General features: G+C 45.0%; 1 protein-coding gene across 3 annotated transcripts in view; it reads left to right on the forward strand.

Moving 5' to 3' along the window:
• The first annotated feature begins 6,491 nt into the window (after positions 1-6,491).
• NTPCR (nucleoside-triphosphatase, cancer-related) overlaps positions 6,492-18,763 on the forward strand; it is a 43,188-nt gene continuing 30,916 nt past the window's right edge. Inside the window, exon 1 of one of the 3 annotated variants that reach the window (XM_057531599.1) lies at positions 6,492-6,638. In XM_057531599.1, the coding sequence (XP_057387582.1) occupies positions 6,629-6,638 (10 nt within the window). In that variant the 5' untranslated portion in view covers positions 6,492-6,628. Of the gene's footprint in view, positions 6,639-13,161; positions 13,348-18,763 lie in introns of those variants that run through there. The other 2 variants (XM_028164426.2, XM_007173764.2) reach the window with 2 other exon arrangements.

Below are 18,763 nucleotides of genomic sequence, written 5' to 3' on the forward strand. Positions count from 1 at the left end.
GAACACACGGGGTTGTTATGTGTGTCCACAGGGTTGTTATATGCACACACAGGGTTGTTGTGTGTATACAGGGTTGTTATATGCACACACAGGGTTGTTATGTGTGTGTACAGGGTTGTTTTATATGCACACACGGGGTTGTTATGTGTGTATACAGGGTTGTTATATGCACACACAGGGTTGTTATGTGTGTGTACAGGGCTGTTATTTGCACACGCGGGGTTGTTATGTGTGTGTACACAGGGCTGTTATATGCACACACGGGGTTGTTATGTGTGTGTACACAGGGCTGTTATATGCACACATGGGGTTGTTATGTGTGTGTACAGGGCTGTTATATGCACACATGGGGTTGTTATGTGTGTGTACAGGGTTGTTATATGCACACACGGGGTTGTTATATGTGTATACAGGGTTGTTATATGCACACACGGGGTTGTTATGTGTGTGTACAGGGTTGTTTGTGCACACATGGGGTTGTTATGTGCATACACGGGGTTGTTATGTGTGTGTACAGGGTTGTTATATGCACACACGGGGTTGTTATATGTGTATACAGGGTTGTTATATGCACACATGGGGTTGTTATGTGTGTGTACATGGCTGTTATATGCACACATGGGGTTGTTATATGTGTACACAGGGTTGTTATATGCACACACGGGGTTGTTATGTGTGTGTACAGGGTTGTTATATGCACACACGGGGTTGTTATGTGTGTGTACAGGGTTGTTATATGCACACACGGGGTTGTTATGTGTGTGTACAGGGCTGTTATATGCACACACGGGGTTGTTATGTGTGTGTACAGGGTTGTTATATGCACACACGGGGTTGTTATGTGCACACACAGGGATGCTAGGTGTGTATACAAGGGTTGTCATGTGTGTTGTTACGTGCACACACGGGGTTATCCCACTGCACCTTTGTTTCATTTGATGATCTCTCTCAGCTTAGTCTCTGAAGGATACAGATAGAAACTACCTACTCTCTTTGTGTGCTTTCCTACACAGCTACATGCTTTGACCTCCTGGAGGCAGCTTTCCCCCTTGCTCTAGATTTTATTTATTTATTTATTTATTTATTTATTTATTTATTTAATTTATTTTTGGCTGCATTGGGTCTTCGCTGCTGTGCACGGGCTTTCTCTAGTTGTGGCGAGCAGGGGCTACTCTTCGTTGCGGTGTGCGGGCTTCTCATTGCAGTGGCTTCTCTTGCTGCAGAGCACGGGCTCTAGGTGCAGGGGCTTCAGTAGCTGTGGCTCATGGGCTCAGCAGTTGTGGCTCGCGGGCTCTAGAGCGCAGGCTCAGTAGTTGTGGCGTACGGACTTAGTTGCTCTGCGGCATGTGGGACCTTCCTGGACCAGGGCTCAAACCCATGTCCCCTGCATTGGCAGGCAGATTCTAAACCACTGCACCACCAGGGAAGTCCCTCCCCTTGCTTTAGATTTAACCAGAGTGTATTTGCATAATGATCTTGCTCATCTAACTTACATATGGCCATAGTGTGAGTCAGTACCTTTCACTTTAGCAGCAGTGGGCCCTGCCTGTGACCTCCTGTCTACCGGAAGCCCATAGCAGTCTGAACTGGTAAATCTGACTGCTGTCTGATACTCCTCCCGCCTGCAATGTATAATCTTTGGTCTGTAAATGTTTAATTGATAATGATCTCAACATTTCCAGTATGTCTATTTAATGCTTTGTTTAAATTCTAGCACAGCTAAGTGCCAGTGCCAACATTGACTATTTATCTGACAAAGGATTTGTATCAAGAATATATAAAGAAGTAGTAAAACTCAGTTATAAGAAGACAGTCAAATAGAAAAAAATGAGGAAAAAATTAAATAGGCATTTCTCAGAAGAAGATATATGAACGGCCAATTAGCACGTGAAAGATGCCAAACATCATCAGTCATCAGGGAATGCAAATTAAAAACACAAGATTTCAGGACTTCCCTGGTGGCGCAGTGGTTAAGACTCTGCACTCCCAATGCAGGGGGCCCGGGTCCGATCCCTGGTCGGGGAACTAGATCCCACATGCATGCCACAGCTAAGAGTTCGCATGCCACAACTAAGGAGCCCATGTGATGCAACTAAGACCCGGCACAACTAACTAAATAAATACTAAAAACAAGCAACAAAAAAAACCCCACAAGATTTCATTTAATGGGTAATATAAGTTTTTAAAGACCTGACAATACCAAGCGTTGGCAAGGATGTGGAGCAATTAGAAATTTCGTACATTTCCAGTAGCAATGCAAAATTTTACAACTGCATTGGTTATCTGGCAGCTTCTTGCAAAGTTAACATACACCTATCATACAGCCCAGCCATTCCACTACTAGGTATATATACCCAAGAGCAATGAAAATATATATCCACACAACAATGGGAGCACAAATGTTTATCACAGCTTTTTTTTTTTTTTTTTTTGGTAACAGCTTCAAATTAGCAACAACTCAGATGTCCATCAACAGATGAACAAACTCTAGTATACCCACACAACAGAACACTACTCAGCAATAAAGAGGAACAAAAAAGAATGAATAAAAATCTGCTGGAAATAAGTTAATTGAGCTATTTATTTCTGGACCTTGTGCAATGTCAGCCTCTGTTTCTTCTTCCTCTTTTTTTTTTTAAGATTTATTATTTATTTATTTATTTATTTTATTTATTTTTGGCTGTGTTGGGTCTTAGTTGTGGCACACAGGATCTTCGTTGAGGCATGTGGGCTCTTCATTGAGGCGCGTGGGCTTCTCTCTAGTTGTGGTGTGCGGGTTTTCTCTCTCTAGTTGTGACACGCAGGCTCCAGGGTGCGTGGGCTCTGTAGTTTGCAATACACAGGCTCTCTAGTTGAGGCACGCGAGCTCAGTAGTTGCGGTGTGTGGGCTTAGTTGCCCCACGGCATGTGGAATCTTAGTTCCCTGACCAGGGATGGAACCCGTGTCCCCTGCATTGTAAGGCGGATTCTTTACCACTGGACCACCAGGGAAGTCCCCCTTCTTTCTCTTTTTATTTCTCTAGCGTTGCAGCTGAGTATATATAGATGAGCCTATATAGAGTTTATATAGGTTGTAACTCATGGAATCAACAACATGGATATTATAAGTTAATAAAACCAAATACACACAGAAATACATACTACATAACATGCTAAGTAGGAAAAACTAAACTATTTGCTAAAAGTCAGTGTATGGTTTGTTTGGGTTTTTTTGCCCTAAGGGGTAGTGTTATTGATATCTGAAAAAACTAGGAATGATGAAATTCTTTATACTATGAAACACTTTTATATCTCAGTATATTACATTGAAAAGAATAGTGAAGCTCTTTGAAGGCTTTAGGACAACAGAGAAAAAGGAAAACAGCCTAATGTTTTTCTCCCCTCTCTAAAAGGTTCCTTCTTCATAGAAGCACGTAGGAGTATCACATATTTTAGCACGTTAAGCTTCTAATCAGTACTCGGGTTTCAGGAACACCACCATTTAAGATTAGAAAATACAGGAAGAAAATACATATAAAATAGTTGATAATGGTAACATTCAAGCTGATCTCATAGAAGAACTGATTCAATTTTCAAAGAGCAAAAGAGCTCTAAGTAGATCAGTATGTGTATGTATGGCAGTGGGATTCTCCGGGATGGGGCAAAAGAGAACTATCTCAGGTGATGAAAATGTTCTCACTCATGCATTTGTCAAAACTGATCGAAATGTGTGTATCCTTTATTTTTTTAAAGTGTCCATCTCAGTAGTGTGGTTATGTGGATTAAATGAGATGATGCCTATAGCACATTAAGCATAGAGCCCATGCATAATTGGTCTTATTTCTGAAGTAGTATTAGAAACTTCTGGTTTCAAAGTGGAAACTATAATGAGCTAGAGAAAAACATGTACTGTAAAAGTTATCTGTCCATTTAAAACTTCTCCCCAAATCCCAAAGACTTGGTGTATTATCAAAGCAAGTCCAAGAGCTTCAAGAGAAATGAATTAAGGGGAAGAAGGAAAATAGCTTCTCTTAAAGAGATAAGAAGAAAAGAAAGATGAATTTTCTTTCCAACTTAAAATAGTGTCTTTGTAGAATTAAACTACCAATTATTTGGAAGACCTAGTAGACAGGCAAAATGTGCACATTCCAAGTTTGCAATTTAACAAAACATGTTTTAAATAAAGCAAGAGAAGCATTAATTAAAAGCGTGTTTTTTTGTTTAAATTACAATAGGAGACCATGAAGTAGTTTAGTAAAGCGCTTCAGTTTTCAAAAAAGAACTCCAGGCTTAAAGTTCACGAGTAGCTTAAAAGTAATTTATATCCATATCAACCTGCATAGATGCTTTGATACTCTGAAATCCAGAGACCACTGGAACAAATCAAACCTGGCCCAGAGGAGAACTAAGTGAGCCTTTGTAACATGGAAAGGTGAATCTGAGAGTGGTTATCTCATCCAAAAAGGACTCAGAGATTTAGAGCAAAAGTGCGGATTTTTGCCATATTCCTTGGTATAAAAATGGTTCTGAAAAGTTCTTTGAAATAAATTCATAGTGTTATTAATTTCTGAACCCTGTGCAAGGTCATCATGTGTTCCTTCCACCTCGTTTTTCTGTTCTCTAGCTTTTGTAGCTGGGTTTATACAAATGGGCCCCCCAGGATGCACCCAAGACCACCCCAGGGTCTGAGCCAACCAGGCCTTGGTATTTTGTTGTCTTGTCAACTAGTTCTGGGACAAAGCGTGCTGGGGATGGGCCCTGGGCACCATCACGGGCAGCTGGTGTCCCCTAATCCAGCCAGGTGTTGACCTAAAACAAATAGACTGCCAGTTATTTCTCTAGCACAATTGGGTTTATTTGGAGATTTGCAAAGTCTTACAATTGGGAGTCTGCAATCATGGTGAGCCATTTGCAAATCCCCCCACAAAAATGGAAGGGAGAACTCTTTTATAGAGGGGAAAAGGAAGTTGGGGTGAGAGTGGAGTAAACAAAGAGCCCATGTTTTATCATTGGCTGAGCGTTAATAGTCCCTCATTGGCTGAGTCCTTGCCATGAAAGGACTGTTGGGCTCTGCTATCAGCATAGGGCATGAGAGCGCCCCCTTCCGGTCTCCCAACTCTATTTAATTGAGGTTTCTGTGTATTAGCGTTTACAGAGGCCTGGGCTACTCGGAAAGGCTGAGCTCTTGCAAAGCAGAGCAATACTCGTAGGCAATGAGACGGCGCTATACGTGTCAAGGGTCAATATGGCAATACGGCTGAGCTGCAAATTTAATATGTTGTGTGTGCAACAAAGATTCATCTTTCCACTTACACAAAATGCAATGGTTTGTAGACCGTGCATCTGTACCATTTTAGACTTCTCCTATAGTAAGCTTATTAAATCACTATTTCTTGATGCCTGGTTTTTAGACAGAGATAATATAGTGGTGAAATTATCTTTAGGCCAGAAATGACAGTGGGAACAGTTGTCATTGAACTAGACTCCCTGCATTCACTGGGGATTTCAGGATCCTGGGGTGTTGGTGTTAAGCAGAAACTTCGAGTCACAGATCAGGACGTGGTAATGGACAGCAGAGCCGAAGCTATTCAGTCATCAAATGTGAAAAAACATAACCAAGTAAATTTTGAAGATCTAATTGACTTTATTGAACGGTTCATGAACCAGGCATAATTCCATCTAGGAAGCAGAGGGGAGTTCCAGGGGCCACAGAAAGGGAAAGGTTTTTAAATGCAGGGCAAGGAAGTCAAAACCAGAAAAAAAGGATTATTTCAGATTAAGTCATTTCCCTTGGGGGGCAAAAGAATCTTATTAGGTGGCTTACCTCATCTTCCTCTGGGGGATAGAAAGGGCCCATGTGACAGATAACCTCATTGGTACTGACCAGAAAATTCCTGACTGGTTAAGACTACATTTCTAGGGGAGGTTGAAGCTTCAGTTAGGTTCAGTATTAAGCCCTGGTTCGGAGGTGTGGCCTGGCATAAATGGCTCTATTTTGGGCCTGTGGCTTTCGTTTTAACACAGACCATGAAGTAATTAGAATAGTCTGACCTGCAGTATCTTTGGTGTTGGTCACGGTGCCCCTAGAAGTGAGAGCTGGGAACTACCTAAAGTCTTATTTTGTGTACATGGCGAAGCTCTACATCTGTTGGACAGAAGTGTAAGCTGAGTCACCATGATAGACTGTTACAGACTCTCAAACGGTTCCCAGACTTGAGTCATTCAAGTTCAGCCCAGGGCTGGGCCTTGAGGGAGGCAAGAAAGACCCTTAGAGTGCAATATCGGAGAAGGCACTGCCTCCTAGATGACGAAAATGCAGGATCAGCCCCGCAGGACCTGAGAGCCATCCCCTCCTTTAATTCTGTGCAGGGGCCCCTTTCTTGCCTCACCCTGGCCCCAGCCAACAGAGGCCCTTGCCTGAAAGGGAGGCCAAGCCCTCCAGAGGAAGGATCATGCTACACAGCAAATGTTTAGACTGTAAATCTTCCTCCAAAAGGCCCTGTGGCCATTTACCAGAGTGTCTGTGTATTGAGGAAAGGTGAATAATCAGACTTTTCCAAGATCACAGGACGCTGCTGGCTCTAAACTGAAACCAATTTCTGCAGCCAAGACACCACTGTGCCCCACTTGCTAGGCAGAACGGGGGCTTATGAAGGGAGGTAAGTTTTTTAAAAAATATTTTTGTATTTATTTATTTATTTATTTATTTATTTATTTATTTATTGGCTGTGTTGGGTCTTTGTTGCTGTGTGCGGGCTTTCTCTAGTTGCGGCGAGCAGGGGCTACTCTTCGTTGTGGTGCACGGGCTTCTCATTGAGGCGGCTTCTCTTGCTGCGGAGCACGGGCTCTAGGCACACGGGCTTCAGTAGTTGTGGCACATGGGCTCAGTAGTTGTGGCTCGTGGGCTCCAGAGCGCAGGCTCAGTAGTTGTGGCTCACGGGCTTAGTTGCTCTGCAGCATGTGGGATCTTCCCAGACCAGAGCTCAAACCCGTGTCCCCTGCATTGGCAGGTGGATTCTTAACCACTGCGCCACCCGGGAAACCCCAGGTGAGTAAGTTTTGATAGAAATCCATTTCATAGTGGACTCAGTGGGTCCTGAACCCACCCTTTGGTGATTCCCCCAGTTTGGAAGGCACACTGGAAACATACCCTGAGGCAGGGTGGGCTCTGGGTGAGGGTGATTCACAGGTTCCTTACAGGGAATGGGCTCCTTGTTTCTCCACTGCGGCATCTGCAGTGCAGTTTCTGCACAGCAGCTTCTTCCTGGGTTCCGCGTGTTTACGGGGGATCTCACGGGAGGGTGGTCGCAGAAGGTCCAGGAACGACCCAGAGGAATCTTGCAGGAGCCCGGGCCCGGCCCCGCCCCCAGGCTGCACGGAGCGCCCTGCGAGGACCAAGGCTGCAATCACCATGGCCTCCGGCTCCATGTGTCTTCGCATCAGTAGCACCTAACTCAGGCCAAGGATGGGAGTATCTGGAAGGTGTAGCTTTGGGCCCTTGCCTTTTCCTTTCCTTAGCTGCAAAGGAGGCTGGAAACGAGATCTCTGGCGTGCAAAGAGGTGACCCACTCCCCAAACACAGGAAAGAGTTTAGATGCTGGGCAGCTAGAATGAATGTCAAGTTGAACTATGCTGTTTCATAATATTGCTGCGAAAAACAGTGAGATAATGTGTGTAAGAGCTTAGGAAGTGCCTGGCACATAGGAAGTGAGCTGAATAAAGCTTATGTTTCATGAGGAGGAAGAGGAGAAGAAGGAAAAGTTTCTACTTGAGGAAGACTGAACTCTACAAATCTGACTTATGTCTGGACACATCCAGAGGCATCCCAGGGGCAGGCCGTCAAATCAGGTCTCCTGATGGAATAGCAGAATAGGAGAAACACGGGCCACAGAAGGGTGGGCTCAACCATACCATGGGGAGGGGACGCCTCAGCAAATCCCAGACTGTGAACAACTGGCTAAGACAAACCAACAGTTTCTTTACCAAAGAAATTACCAGACAGACAGAGAGAGAGAGAGAGAGAGAGAGGGAGAGAGAGGGGGAGAGAGAGGGAGACAGAGAGGGAGACAGAGAGAGATGGAAGGGGTCCTTTAAATTAAAGGGATGCAAGATATTTCAACTAATTACAATGTATAAACCTTACATAAATCCTAGTCAAACTAAAAAATATCAGTGAATTAACTAGGGAAATTTGAATACTGAGTTGGTATTTTATGATATCAAGAAATAATATGTGAGGTGTGGCAATGGTATTGTGGTTACATTTTTTTAAAGTATCCTAATATTTCAGAAAGGCATATTAAAATAGTTATCAATGAAATGATATGACGTCTGATATTTTGCTTGAAAAAAAACCCAGTGTGGGTTTAGGATGGGGAGGTGCAGATGAAACAAGATCAGCCGTGAGTTGGTAATTGCTGAAGCTGGCTCTGTGTCCAAGGGGCCTATTATCCTATCCTATTCTCTCCACATTTGTACGTGTTTGAAATTTTACATAATAAAAATTTAGAAAAAGAAGAAAAAGGAAAAAGCAAAACCCCTGACGTAGAAAACAAGTTTAAGAACTGCTTCTAAGAGGAACGCAAGCACTCAGAGCAGGTGCAATTACACATCTGGCAGGTTCACTTCCCAGGCTCACAGGAGCTCTGGGAGATGGTAATACTGCCTGATGGACTTTATACCGTGTAAGAGCTTCTCCATAAATAATCCCACTTCATACTTGCAGCACACCTGAGGGTCCTGCAGGGCAGGAATTTCATTTTTATTTTTCAGTTGTGAACACTTGGGCCTAAAGCAGTTGCACGACTTGTCTAGGGTAACATAACAAGCTGGTCTCAGCTCAGCGACTTGAATTCGCACTTTAATGCTCCTTTCATGGTTCCACGTATTTATTTCTACCCAAAGCGACCACGCTCAGCTGTCACTTGCGCTCCTGTGGCAGGAAGCCAGGCCAAAAGGCCCTGGTTTTGCTCATGCAGATGTGGAGTGTCACATCCTCTTGGGTAAAGATGGGCAGTGTCCCCACTACTAAGCCTCAGGTCTGTGGGATGGCAGGGGGGCTGCTTATCTGGGGTGGGGTGGTAGGCTGTATGTGTACCCAGGGTTGGGTGCGATTATGTGAAACAGACCTGACGTTCGCGCAGCCCAATTTTCCTTCCACCAACAAGCTCAAGCACTGTCACACCATTTGGTCCTATTCTTTCCTGCTTTCCCTTCCATCTTTGCTCCCTGGACTCCGCAGTCTGCATAATTGGGAGAGTGGTCCTCCAAGGCCATCTGTCAGCCATGTAGACAGAATCTGACTTGCGGCAGCTGCAAGAAAGGAACAGAACAGGGCTCAGGACAATCCTGGGTCTTCCAGCTATCAGTGCTGAAGTCTCTAGTTGGGGCTGTTTCCTAGGGACAGAGAGGGGACAGGCATCTCTTTATCCTAACCAGGCCTGTGGGAACATATTAGGGGCCCCGGGAGCATCCCTCTCCAGAAGCTTCACCAGCCCTTAACTGCAGACGTTGGTTTGCGAGGTTCCCAGCTCCAATGAAAGCCCTTGCTGGATGAGATCCACCCTGGGACATCAGAGTCATTCTGCGACAGCGAAGGTCTCCTCATCCTCACCCAGTCAAGCAATGCATCTTCCATGGCCCAGCTCCAAACGCACCTTCTCCAAAACCCCTTCTCTGACCACTCCAGCCTTTACTGATTTCTTTTCTTCTTCCTCACTTTCCGTATGTTGATTTTTTTTTAAGTTTTTAATTGTGGTAAAATACGCATAGCATGAAATGTACCATCTTAACCACTTTTAAGCGTGTGGTTCAGTGGTGTTAAGTATATTCACAATGCTATGCAACCATCACCACCATCGGTCTCCAGAGCTCTTTTCATCTTGCAAAACTGAAACTCTGTCCCCATTAAACAATAATGCCCATTTCCTCTCTCTCCAGGCCCTGTCAACCACATTCTACTTTCTAGCTCTACGAATGTGACTATTCTAGGTACCTCGTATTAGTGGAATCAGTATTTGTCTTCTTGTGCTCTGAGAGAACTCGGTACATGGGAAACACGAGGTAAATGTTAGCTATTATCTTTTGTTAAGTATGTCCAAGTATTACAAGGTTGGTGGCCAAAATGCAATGCCAGCTCTCTCAGTGGCAATTGTTATTCAATAAGGTAGGTAATCTAAAGGGGTGGGAAAGGAATTCTTCCCCCCAGGAGCTCAGATAAAGGTATTTCCATTTTGAATGAAAAAAAGTAGTAGCTCATGGATATTTCATAGTTTTAAAAATTTGGACCTTAGGTATAAGGGTCTGTTCACCAGTGGTTTTTTTGTTTGTTTCTTTAAAATTAATTAATTAATTAATTTAATTTTTGGCTGCGTTGGGTCTTCCTTGCTGCACGTGGGCTTTCTCTAGTTGCGGCGAGCGGGGGCTACCCTTTGTTGCGGTGCGGGGGCTTCCCATTGCGCTGGCTTCTCTTGTTGTGGAGCATGGGCTCCAGGCGTGTGGGCTTCAGTAGTTGTGGCATGTGGGCTCAGTAGTTGTGGCATGTGGGCTCAGTAGTTGTGGCTTGTGGGCTCTAGAGCGCAGGCTCAGTAGTTGTGGCGCTCAGGCTTAGCTGCTCCACAGCATGTGGGATCTTCCCAGACCAGGGCTTGAACCAGTGTCCCCAGCATTGGCAGGCAGATTCTTAACCACTGCGCCACCAGGGAAGCCCTGTTCACCAATGTTTTTGATTGTCTTAGTCTTTTCAGGACAGAAGCTATTCAAATGTACCTTTGATCCCTACTATGTATTACAGTGCATAGTCTCTGCAATAAAACAGAGGAAGGAAAGAAGGGAAGGAGGGAGGGAGGGAAGGGGGGTGAATATATTAAATAACCAGCTCTATTTACATCAGGTGTTGAATATTCATTAGATACAGCAATTTTTTTTTTTTTTTTTTTTTTGGTTCCTACACATCAGAGGCTGATTCAAACCGGAACAATTGTCATATTATTCTGCAAACAATAGATTCTCCACTGATGGGATCCGAGCAAAACGAATGAAAGTGAACCTGCACAAAACAAAGCTGTGCAGTGTTAGCGTTCCTGAGGAAACGACAAAGCCAAACAGAAGCTCTGCCCCTTTTCCCCGTGCCTCTCAGCTTGTCCTTGGCGGTTCACTCTCAACAGCCTTCCTCGTTTACTCCCATCATTTGTTAGGAGGCTAAACGCCCTGTTTCTGCTGGTTCACCATTCTTCCTTGCGGTGACCCAACTCTCACCTGCTTGGTTTTCCGCATTTACTGTGATCATAGCCACACTTTTCAAGAGCACACAGCACAGCCAATGGGTGTGCCAGGACTGCAGCCCAGGGCCAGAGACACGAACCACAGTCAGAGAGTCAGAAAGCTGTCCCCTATACCCATGTCTCCCACTGCCCCTTACTATGAGCCAGAGCTTCTGCAAAGCTCCGTTTTCCCCATCCCTACACCAGGACATGGTGCCCACAAATGTACAGCATCTGGTCAAATGAGATGGGCTGTATACGAATATTCCCCAAACCCATAAACCTATACACGTGCAAGTGAGCACGCACACACGCACTATTGTTACTCCTAAGTGTATTTGTACAGTAATTTAAACTTGGGTTAGGTCCTGAGTACCAGAAAACAGAACCAAGAATATGGTTACTGGGGATGTGAAAATATGTAAGAGGGGGAAAAAGACAAATGTGAACGTGCTTTGCCAGCCTGGCATTCAGTCGCCCCTGTGGAAATAGTGCCTCAATTCCTCTTTGGGGAACATCCCTCCCTCAGGTCCCGACTCTGGGATTGAAAGGGGCGGACCCCCCAATGGAAAAAGAATATCCAACTTTGGAAGAATTTTCTTTTTCTGAAACATCAGTTCTCTACATCTGGAGTCTAGATGTTCCTTGAGTTACCTAAACTGATGTCTGCTGGTAGCTACCAGAATTCCAGGCATAACATCAAAACAAAATAATCCATCCTCTGGTGAGCCTTACAAATACAAACTGCTTCAGTGATGGAAATGCTACATAGTTAGCATTTAAAAATAAAATTTTTTTTTAATAAAAAGAAGAGTGTACATATGACTGTGTACATGTTTCTTTCTTTTGGAAACTACTTCTATGGGTTTACTTGGCTACATCAGCTGTTCTTCATTCCAGTTTGCATGGAGGTGAAAGAAATCTGGGTGGAAGGCCCTACCTTACCAGCGATGCAGCCTTATAAATGTTGCAGAAATGATGGTGACAGCTCGACTGTACAAATCTGCCTTTTAGATGATTCCTTTTCAAGCAGCAAGAAACGGAGGCCATGTGACTGGTGTATATCCAGGCTAAAGGGAGCCGTGGAGGTGCTGGATGGGCACACACCAATTAAGTTGAGCACTCACTGAAATTGCTTTCTCAGAATGGAGAATGATCGATCAGGAGACAAACTGTACACATATTAGACTGAAAGAGTTTACAGGTAACTCTGGCCCAAAGCCATTGCCACTTCATTTCATGGGCTGAAACACCTCAAGTGGTGAAGTGAGGGGGGAAAAGCCACTTAATGCTTTGCACAGGGAGATCCAACAGCTGGGTCTTGCGTTGGTTTACATTTATGGGATGGTGACAAGAGGGGAAAATTGGTCTTCATGTGCACGGGTGAAGATGGGCCTTTAGAAACTGCCGAGGAGTTTCAACAATAACAACAACAGCAAAAAAGATCGAGATGCTCAGGGCTCCCCCAAGATCAATCACCCCGAATGTTCGGAGGTTGGAGCCCAGGCATCAAGCACTTTTAACCAGTTGATACTACTCTGCAGTCACAGCTGACAACACTGGGTAAATAGTTCCAATCGGTAGCAAAGCCTCCTCCTTTGGGGAAGGCTTCCAGGGACCAAGCCTCCTTCAGGAGGGCTGATCCCCGCAGCCCGGGGGGATTTCAGCTCGCAGGTCCCATCCCAGGGGCAGAGCTCGGGCAACGGCGCCCACCTGGAGCAGGATTGGTTTAGTAACACGCTCTCACGCACATCTCCTCGCAAACACCCCACGTAAGTCCAACACCGAGGCTGGAACACAGGGACCCGCAGAAGACCGGACCACTACCCTCCCCCTCTAGACAGGCGGACGCCGCTCGCAGGGACCGGGGCTGAGAGCCGAGGGCGCATGCGCGGACCGAGGCTGACTGGGGAGAGCGCATGCGCGGCCGAGAGGGCGGTGCTTCCGGCTGGCGGAGGTGGGAACTGCGGCGTTGGGGGCGGATCCTGGGTCGTGACCCCGACGCCTGCCCCATTCGGCGACTTCGACCCCGACCCCCACCCGGGCAGTGACCCCCCACCCGGTCATACCCGTATGGCCCGGCACGTGTTCCTGACGGGACCCCCAGGTAACCCCGCCCGGGTCTGCGCCTCCGGGAGGCCGAGGGGTGGGCGTGAGCGGCGCCCGGGCTGGGGGCGGTCCGGTGCTTTGGGCAAGGGGCTCCAGCCGGTGGCCTCTAACATTCCCCATGTAAGTTCCAGGCTTGGTGGTCTGAAGCCTGCGTGTCCTTTCCCGGGAAACGTGACTGTGAGTCCATCAGATAAGTGAGATGAGGCCAACTACAGGAGAACAGGAACCAGCTTGAGATGGGGTCGCACCTGGGCTTCGGTCTTAAATAGCAGGGGCGGCGGCAGCAGTAATAACTCCCGCAGTTGTGAAGTTGTGACGGACACGAAAGATATTTCAGGATCTCTGCCACCGCCGCGGTGGAATCGAAGGTGTCTGGTTTCTGTCGATAGTTACACGTGCTCCTGCCCTGCTCTCATCATGAAAGGAAGAGCGGGATTTCAGTTGCAGGGTAGTGAAAGTAAACATGCAACCGTGTTCCCCATCCACGTTCACCGACCCACTGAATTCCCTCCGTGAGTGAGGCCGCAGGTTAAGAGCCTTGGTACCTACAGGACACCGCCCACCCAGAGCCTGCGTCTGCGTCTGTCTCTTCTAATGCAGATCCCTCAACCCTCGGGCTGTGAAGGTCTCACCTGTGAAAGGAGATAGTGTGCGTTCAATTGAGAGTCTGGGGGAGGAAATAGGTGCCTTTTAAGCCAAGATGCTGCACGTGGATAACTTGTTATTGAAAGAAGAGGCAGGAAGGTTGTACCAGCATCAGATACATTAAGGGGGGGAAAAAAAAAAAGGTGGGTCTAAGCAGAAAGTGATTTCTTCAGCTTCTTTGCAGTTTTCAAGTTAGCTGTGGGTTCAGATATCAACCATTGTTCCCCTGGGCCTGAAATTCTCTTTCACTTTATTTTAATGATTATCTTTTTTAGCCTTAAGGAGCAAAGGCTAACTTAATATTGCAGATTCTGGAATTTTATTTTTACCAGGCAATGGGGGAGTGCTGAGGAGGAAGGTGTGAGAAATTTCTGATACCCAGAGGTAAAGGACCATCTTCTGAAAGTTGATTTGTCAGTCCTTTATTTGAAACTTGGAATGCAGTTTTCTCAGCAGGCTGGCCCCAAGACATCTATGTGTTTCATAACAGAGGTGGCTTGTTATTGTGATTGTACCTGGCTCCCGGAGGTGGGTGGGGACAGAGGCGCGCCTGGCCAATACTGGTTCTTCTTTCTGTTTCCTTTTTTATAAAGGTTTTATGTACATACACATAATTGGAAGACTCATTCCTACAGTATAGCTCTCTTAAGCCTGTCCTCAAACCCACTCACCTTCTCTTCCTCCTAATCTTCTGTAACGGAGTTATCCTGTAATTTTAATTAGCTCAGTGGTCAGTGTTTACAGTATTATTAGCAAAAGCTAATCACAGAAGAGCCTTGGAGTAATCTATCATTTCTTTTCCCTTTATGAACAATTTTTTTTTTCCCTCTTTGGAGTTGTTGTCTAATGTTGTTTTCTCATTGACTTAGTTTCTTTCTCTCACCAACCCAATCCCAAACTCTGCCGGCTGTCTAAATCTCTACATGTTCACAAATGTAAAATTGATAGCTAGTGGGAAGCAGCCGCATAGCACAGGGAGATCAGCTCGGTGCTTTGTGACCACCTAGAGGGCTGGGATAGGGAGGGTGGGAGGGAGGCTCAAGAGGGAGGGGATATGGGGATATATGTATGCATAAGGCTTGTTCACTTTGTTGTACAACAGAAACTAACACAGCATTGTGAAGCAATTATACTTCAATAAAGTTGTATAAAAATAAATAAATAAATCTCTACACGTTCAGACCATCGGGTAAGGTATCTTCTCAAAGAGGTCACTTTTTGTTGTCTACACTGTCAGGGCCTCACCCATGTGTCTTTGGCACTTAGCATTTTTTCCAGCTTCCAACTATAGAGCCTCTCACCCATCCTGGAGGGCTTTCTCTGGTCCCTGGAGCCCACCCTGCCTGCACAGGGCAGGCCTGAAGGGCCAGGGAATTCCTTCCCCCGGGAGCAGCCTTGACCCATGATAGATGAAAGTGAGTGGGTAAACTCCTTACTTCCTCACCCCTCAGACAGGAGACCTCTGAGCCTTGGGTCCAAAACTGTCTCCTAGGATTTCCCAGTGGGATTAAGCTACCCACAATGGTAACTTATTTGATAATGCGATTATCTTCCTACCAGCATGTCGTCTTGGGGTGTTGCTTCCCAAATTAAACTGCCTGCACTTGAGTCTTTATTTCAGGGTCAGCTTTATGGGAGAGCCAGAACCAAAATAATTCTGGAGCTTTCTGACCTGTTCTTGTCTGTGCATGGTGTGGACCTTTCATTTTGGGGTCTCCTTCTCACACAGGTCACTTCTTAGCCAGTGTAGACAACACTAGGGTAGTAGCTTAATTAACGGAGGTGAAAAATTCACCGGAAGATTTCTAGAGCCGAAGAGGAAGAAAGGGACTTGAGCCCAATGCCTCCTCTTGCTTTATAATGTTCTCCCTAACAGATCGGACCCACAATGTCCCCTTTTGTTACAGCTGTTCCATTTTGTCTTTTGCATAATGTAAATAGCTTTGTTTTTTCTTAAATGAAGAGTAATAACCACTCACTATAAGACCAAAAAAAAAAAATGAAATCAAGAAAAATTTTAAAGAAGTGAAAATCACATGGGTTTCCAACATACAGAAATAAATGCTGTAAACCTTTCTGTGTTCTTCTCGACATTTTCTTCTATAAACATATGCATACTTCACTTTTTTTTTTAATTGAGGTATAGTTGATTTACAATATTATATAAGTTTCAGGTGTACAACATAGTTATTCACAGTTTTTAAAGATTATACTCCATTTATAGTTATTATAAAATATTGGCTATATTCTCTGTGCTGTACAATGTATCCTTGCAGGTTATTTATTTTATACATAGTAGTTTTTACCTGTTAGTCCCCTGTCTTGCCCCACCTTCCTTCCCTTTCCCCACTGGTAACCACTAGTTTGTTCTTAATTTAATTAATTAATTAATTAATTAATTAATTTATGGCTGTGTTGGGTCTTCGTTTCTGTGCGAGGGCTTTCTCTATTGCGGCAAGCGGGGGCCACTCTTCATCGCAGTGCGCGGGCCTCTCACTATCGTGGCCTCTCTTGTTGCGGAGCACAGGCAGGCTCCAGACACGCAGGCTCAGTAGTTGTGGCTCACGGGCCTAGTCGCTCTGAGGCATGTGGGATCTTCCCAGACCAGGGCTCGAACCCGTGTCCCCTGCATTGGCAGGCAGATTCTCAACCACTGCGCCACCAGGGAAGCCCTAGTTTGTTCTTTATATCTTTCTTTTTTGTTATATTCACTAGTTTGTTTTATTTTTTAGATTCCATATGTAAGTGATAACATACAGTATTTGTCTTTCTCTGTCTGACTTATTTCAGTAAGCGTAATACCCTCGGGTCCATCCATGTTGCTGCAAATGGCAAAATTTCATTCTTTTTTATGACTGAGTAATATTCCATTGTATATATATACCACATCTTCTTTATCCATTCATCTGTTGATGGAAATTTCCATATCTTGGCTATTGTAAATAATTCTGCTATGAACATTGGGGTACATTTATCTTTTCAAATTAGTGTTTTTGTTTTCTTTGGGTATATACCCAGGAGTGGAATTGCTGGATCATATGGTAGTTCTGTTTTTAGTTTTTTGAGGAACCTCCATACTGTTTTCCACAGTGGCTGCACCAATTTACATTCCCATCAATAGTGTACAGGGGTTCCCTTTTCTCTACATCCTCACCAACATTTGTTATTTGTGGCCTTTAAAAAATATAATGGAATACTACTATGTGTGTCTGCTGTTTCTTAACCTGCTTTTTCTCCATGTATTATTTTCATACCCTGTGGTCTGTTTTCCATGCTAACCAGTAAACTGTTTCCATAGGTAAAGAGTATTCTCTTTAATAATGGCTGCATGAGATTCCTGTATGTTTGTGTCATTACACACATGATACCATAATTTAACAGTCAGCATTACAGATCAACATTAAATTGTTTCTGTGTTTTGCACAATTACGAAGAAGGCTGAAGTGAACGTCCGGTTTCTTGTATCTCTGTACTGTTGTCAGATTCATCGCTGAGGATGAACTCCTAGCTGTGGCATTGCTGTGTACTGTGGTAGAAATGGCCCTTCACGAAAGTCCCAGCTTACACAGCCACCAAGGCCACTTGCCAGTGTTAAGCAGATTCTTCAGTGACTCCTAAAGCAGCAGTTACGGAAGGGCAGAGCTGGGGTCACGACCGTACGTAGTTCTCTCCTAGTCACGTGAGCGTGGGCTGCCGCTCCTGTTCCAGAAGGCCAGATGCCATTGTTTGCTAGTGTGGAGTTTGGAGGAGAGATGCTTTAAATGACAGATCATATTTTATTTCAAGGAAGGTTAAAAGGCTCCTTGGGGATCATCCCTGAGGACTCTGGGCAGCCACAGAAATAATATGATTTGCAACCCTGTTGTATTTCAGAATAGCTCTGTTACAGACCTTTTTGTCCCCCTTTTTTGGTAATCACGATGCCATTGACTTTAATCTGTATGGGAGCAAGTCTCATACAAACAAAGTCACGGTGGCAGATGAAGGCCCCTGTTAAAATGTATGGTCCTTCCTAGGTGTGTAACCGTGCACAAGTTACCTAACCTCTCTGTGCCTCAGTTTCTTCATCTGTAAAATAGGGACAAGGATGGTTAACTGCTTCAGAGGGTGGTTGTGAGAATTTAACCAACAAAATGCTTGCGAAGCACATGAGACCAGGGCCTGGCTCCACAGTGTCAGTGATTAGTATCGTTATGTTGCTTGTAAACACCCAAGAGTTCATCAGCGTAGCCCAGGGGTCGGGCCGGAAGGAAAGGAAGGGGTCCTGGGAGGGGAGGATGGGCGGGTGGAAGTGCACAGGCTATAATCTGGGAAGGGGCTGTGGGCAAGCCGAAGGAATGCTTAGGAACACTCCAAGGGGTGATGGAAGGGGTGGCCAACCTGATGGGATTGCTCTTGTGGAAAAAGCTGAAAAACTGCCATTTCTAGTGGTGTTCGTGGTATTTAAGAGTCCCATTTTTGGGACACATACAATGTAAGTTCATGGAGGAATGAAGTGATGTTCCCACTGTTAAACATAGGTCCAGAGTGTCTTAAAATCCTAACTTAAAGCGTGCAGCCTTTGACCGAAGCTTGACCAGCTTTACTTTCTAGGGGATAAAGTTTGCTCCCCCAAGGAGAGTTAAACCTGGGAGGAAGTAGAAGCTTGTCTCCTAGGATGTAAATTGCACTTGAGATTGTTATCAGAAAACCACTCAACTGGTTCTGGTATTGTGTATGTGACAAAACCAATACTGTTTCAGAATTTTAAAATAAACTTCAAGATACCA

This window comes from Balaenoptera acutorostrata, chromosome 16 (genome assembly GCF_949987535.1).
Source record: "Balaenoptera acutorostrata chromosome 16, mBalAcu1.1, whole genome shotgun sequence".
Classification (NCBI taxonomy): Eukaryota; Metazoa; Chordata; class Mammalia; order Artiodactyla; family Balaenopteridae; genus Balaenoptera; species Balaenoptera acutorostrata.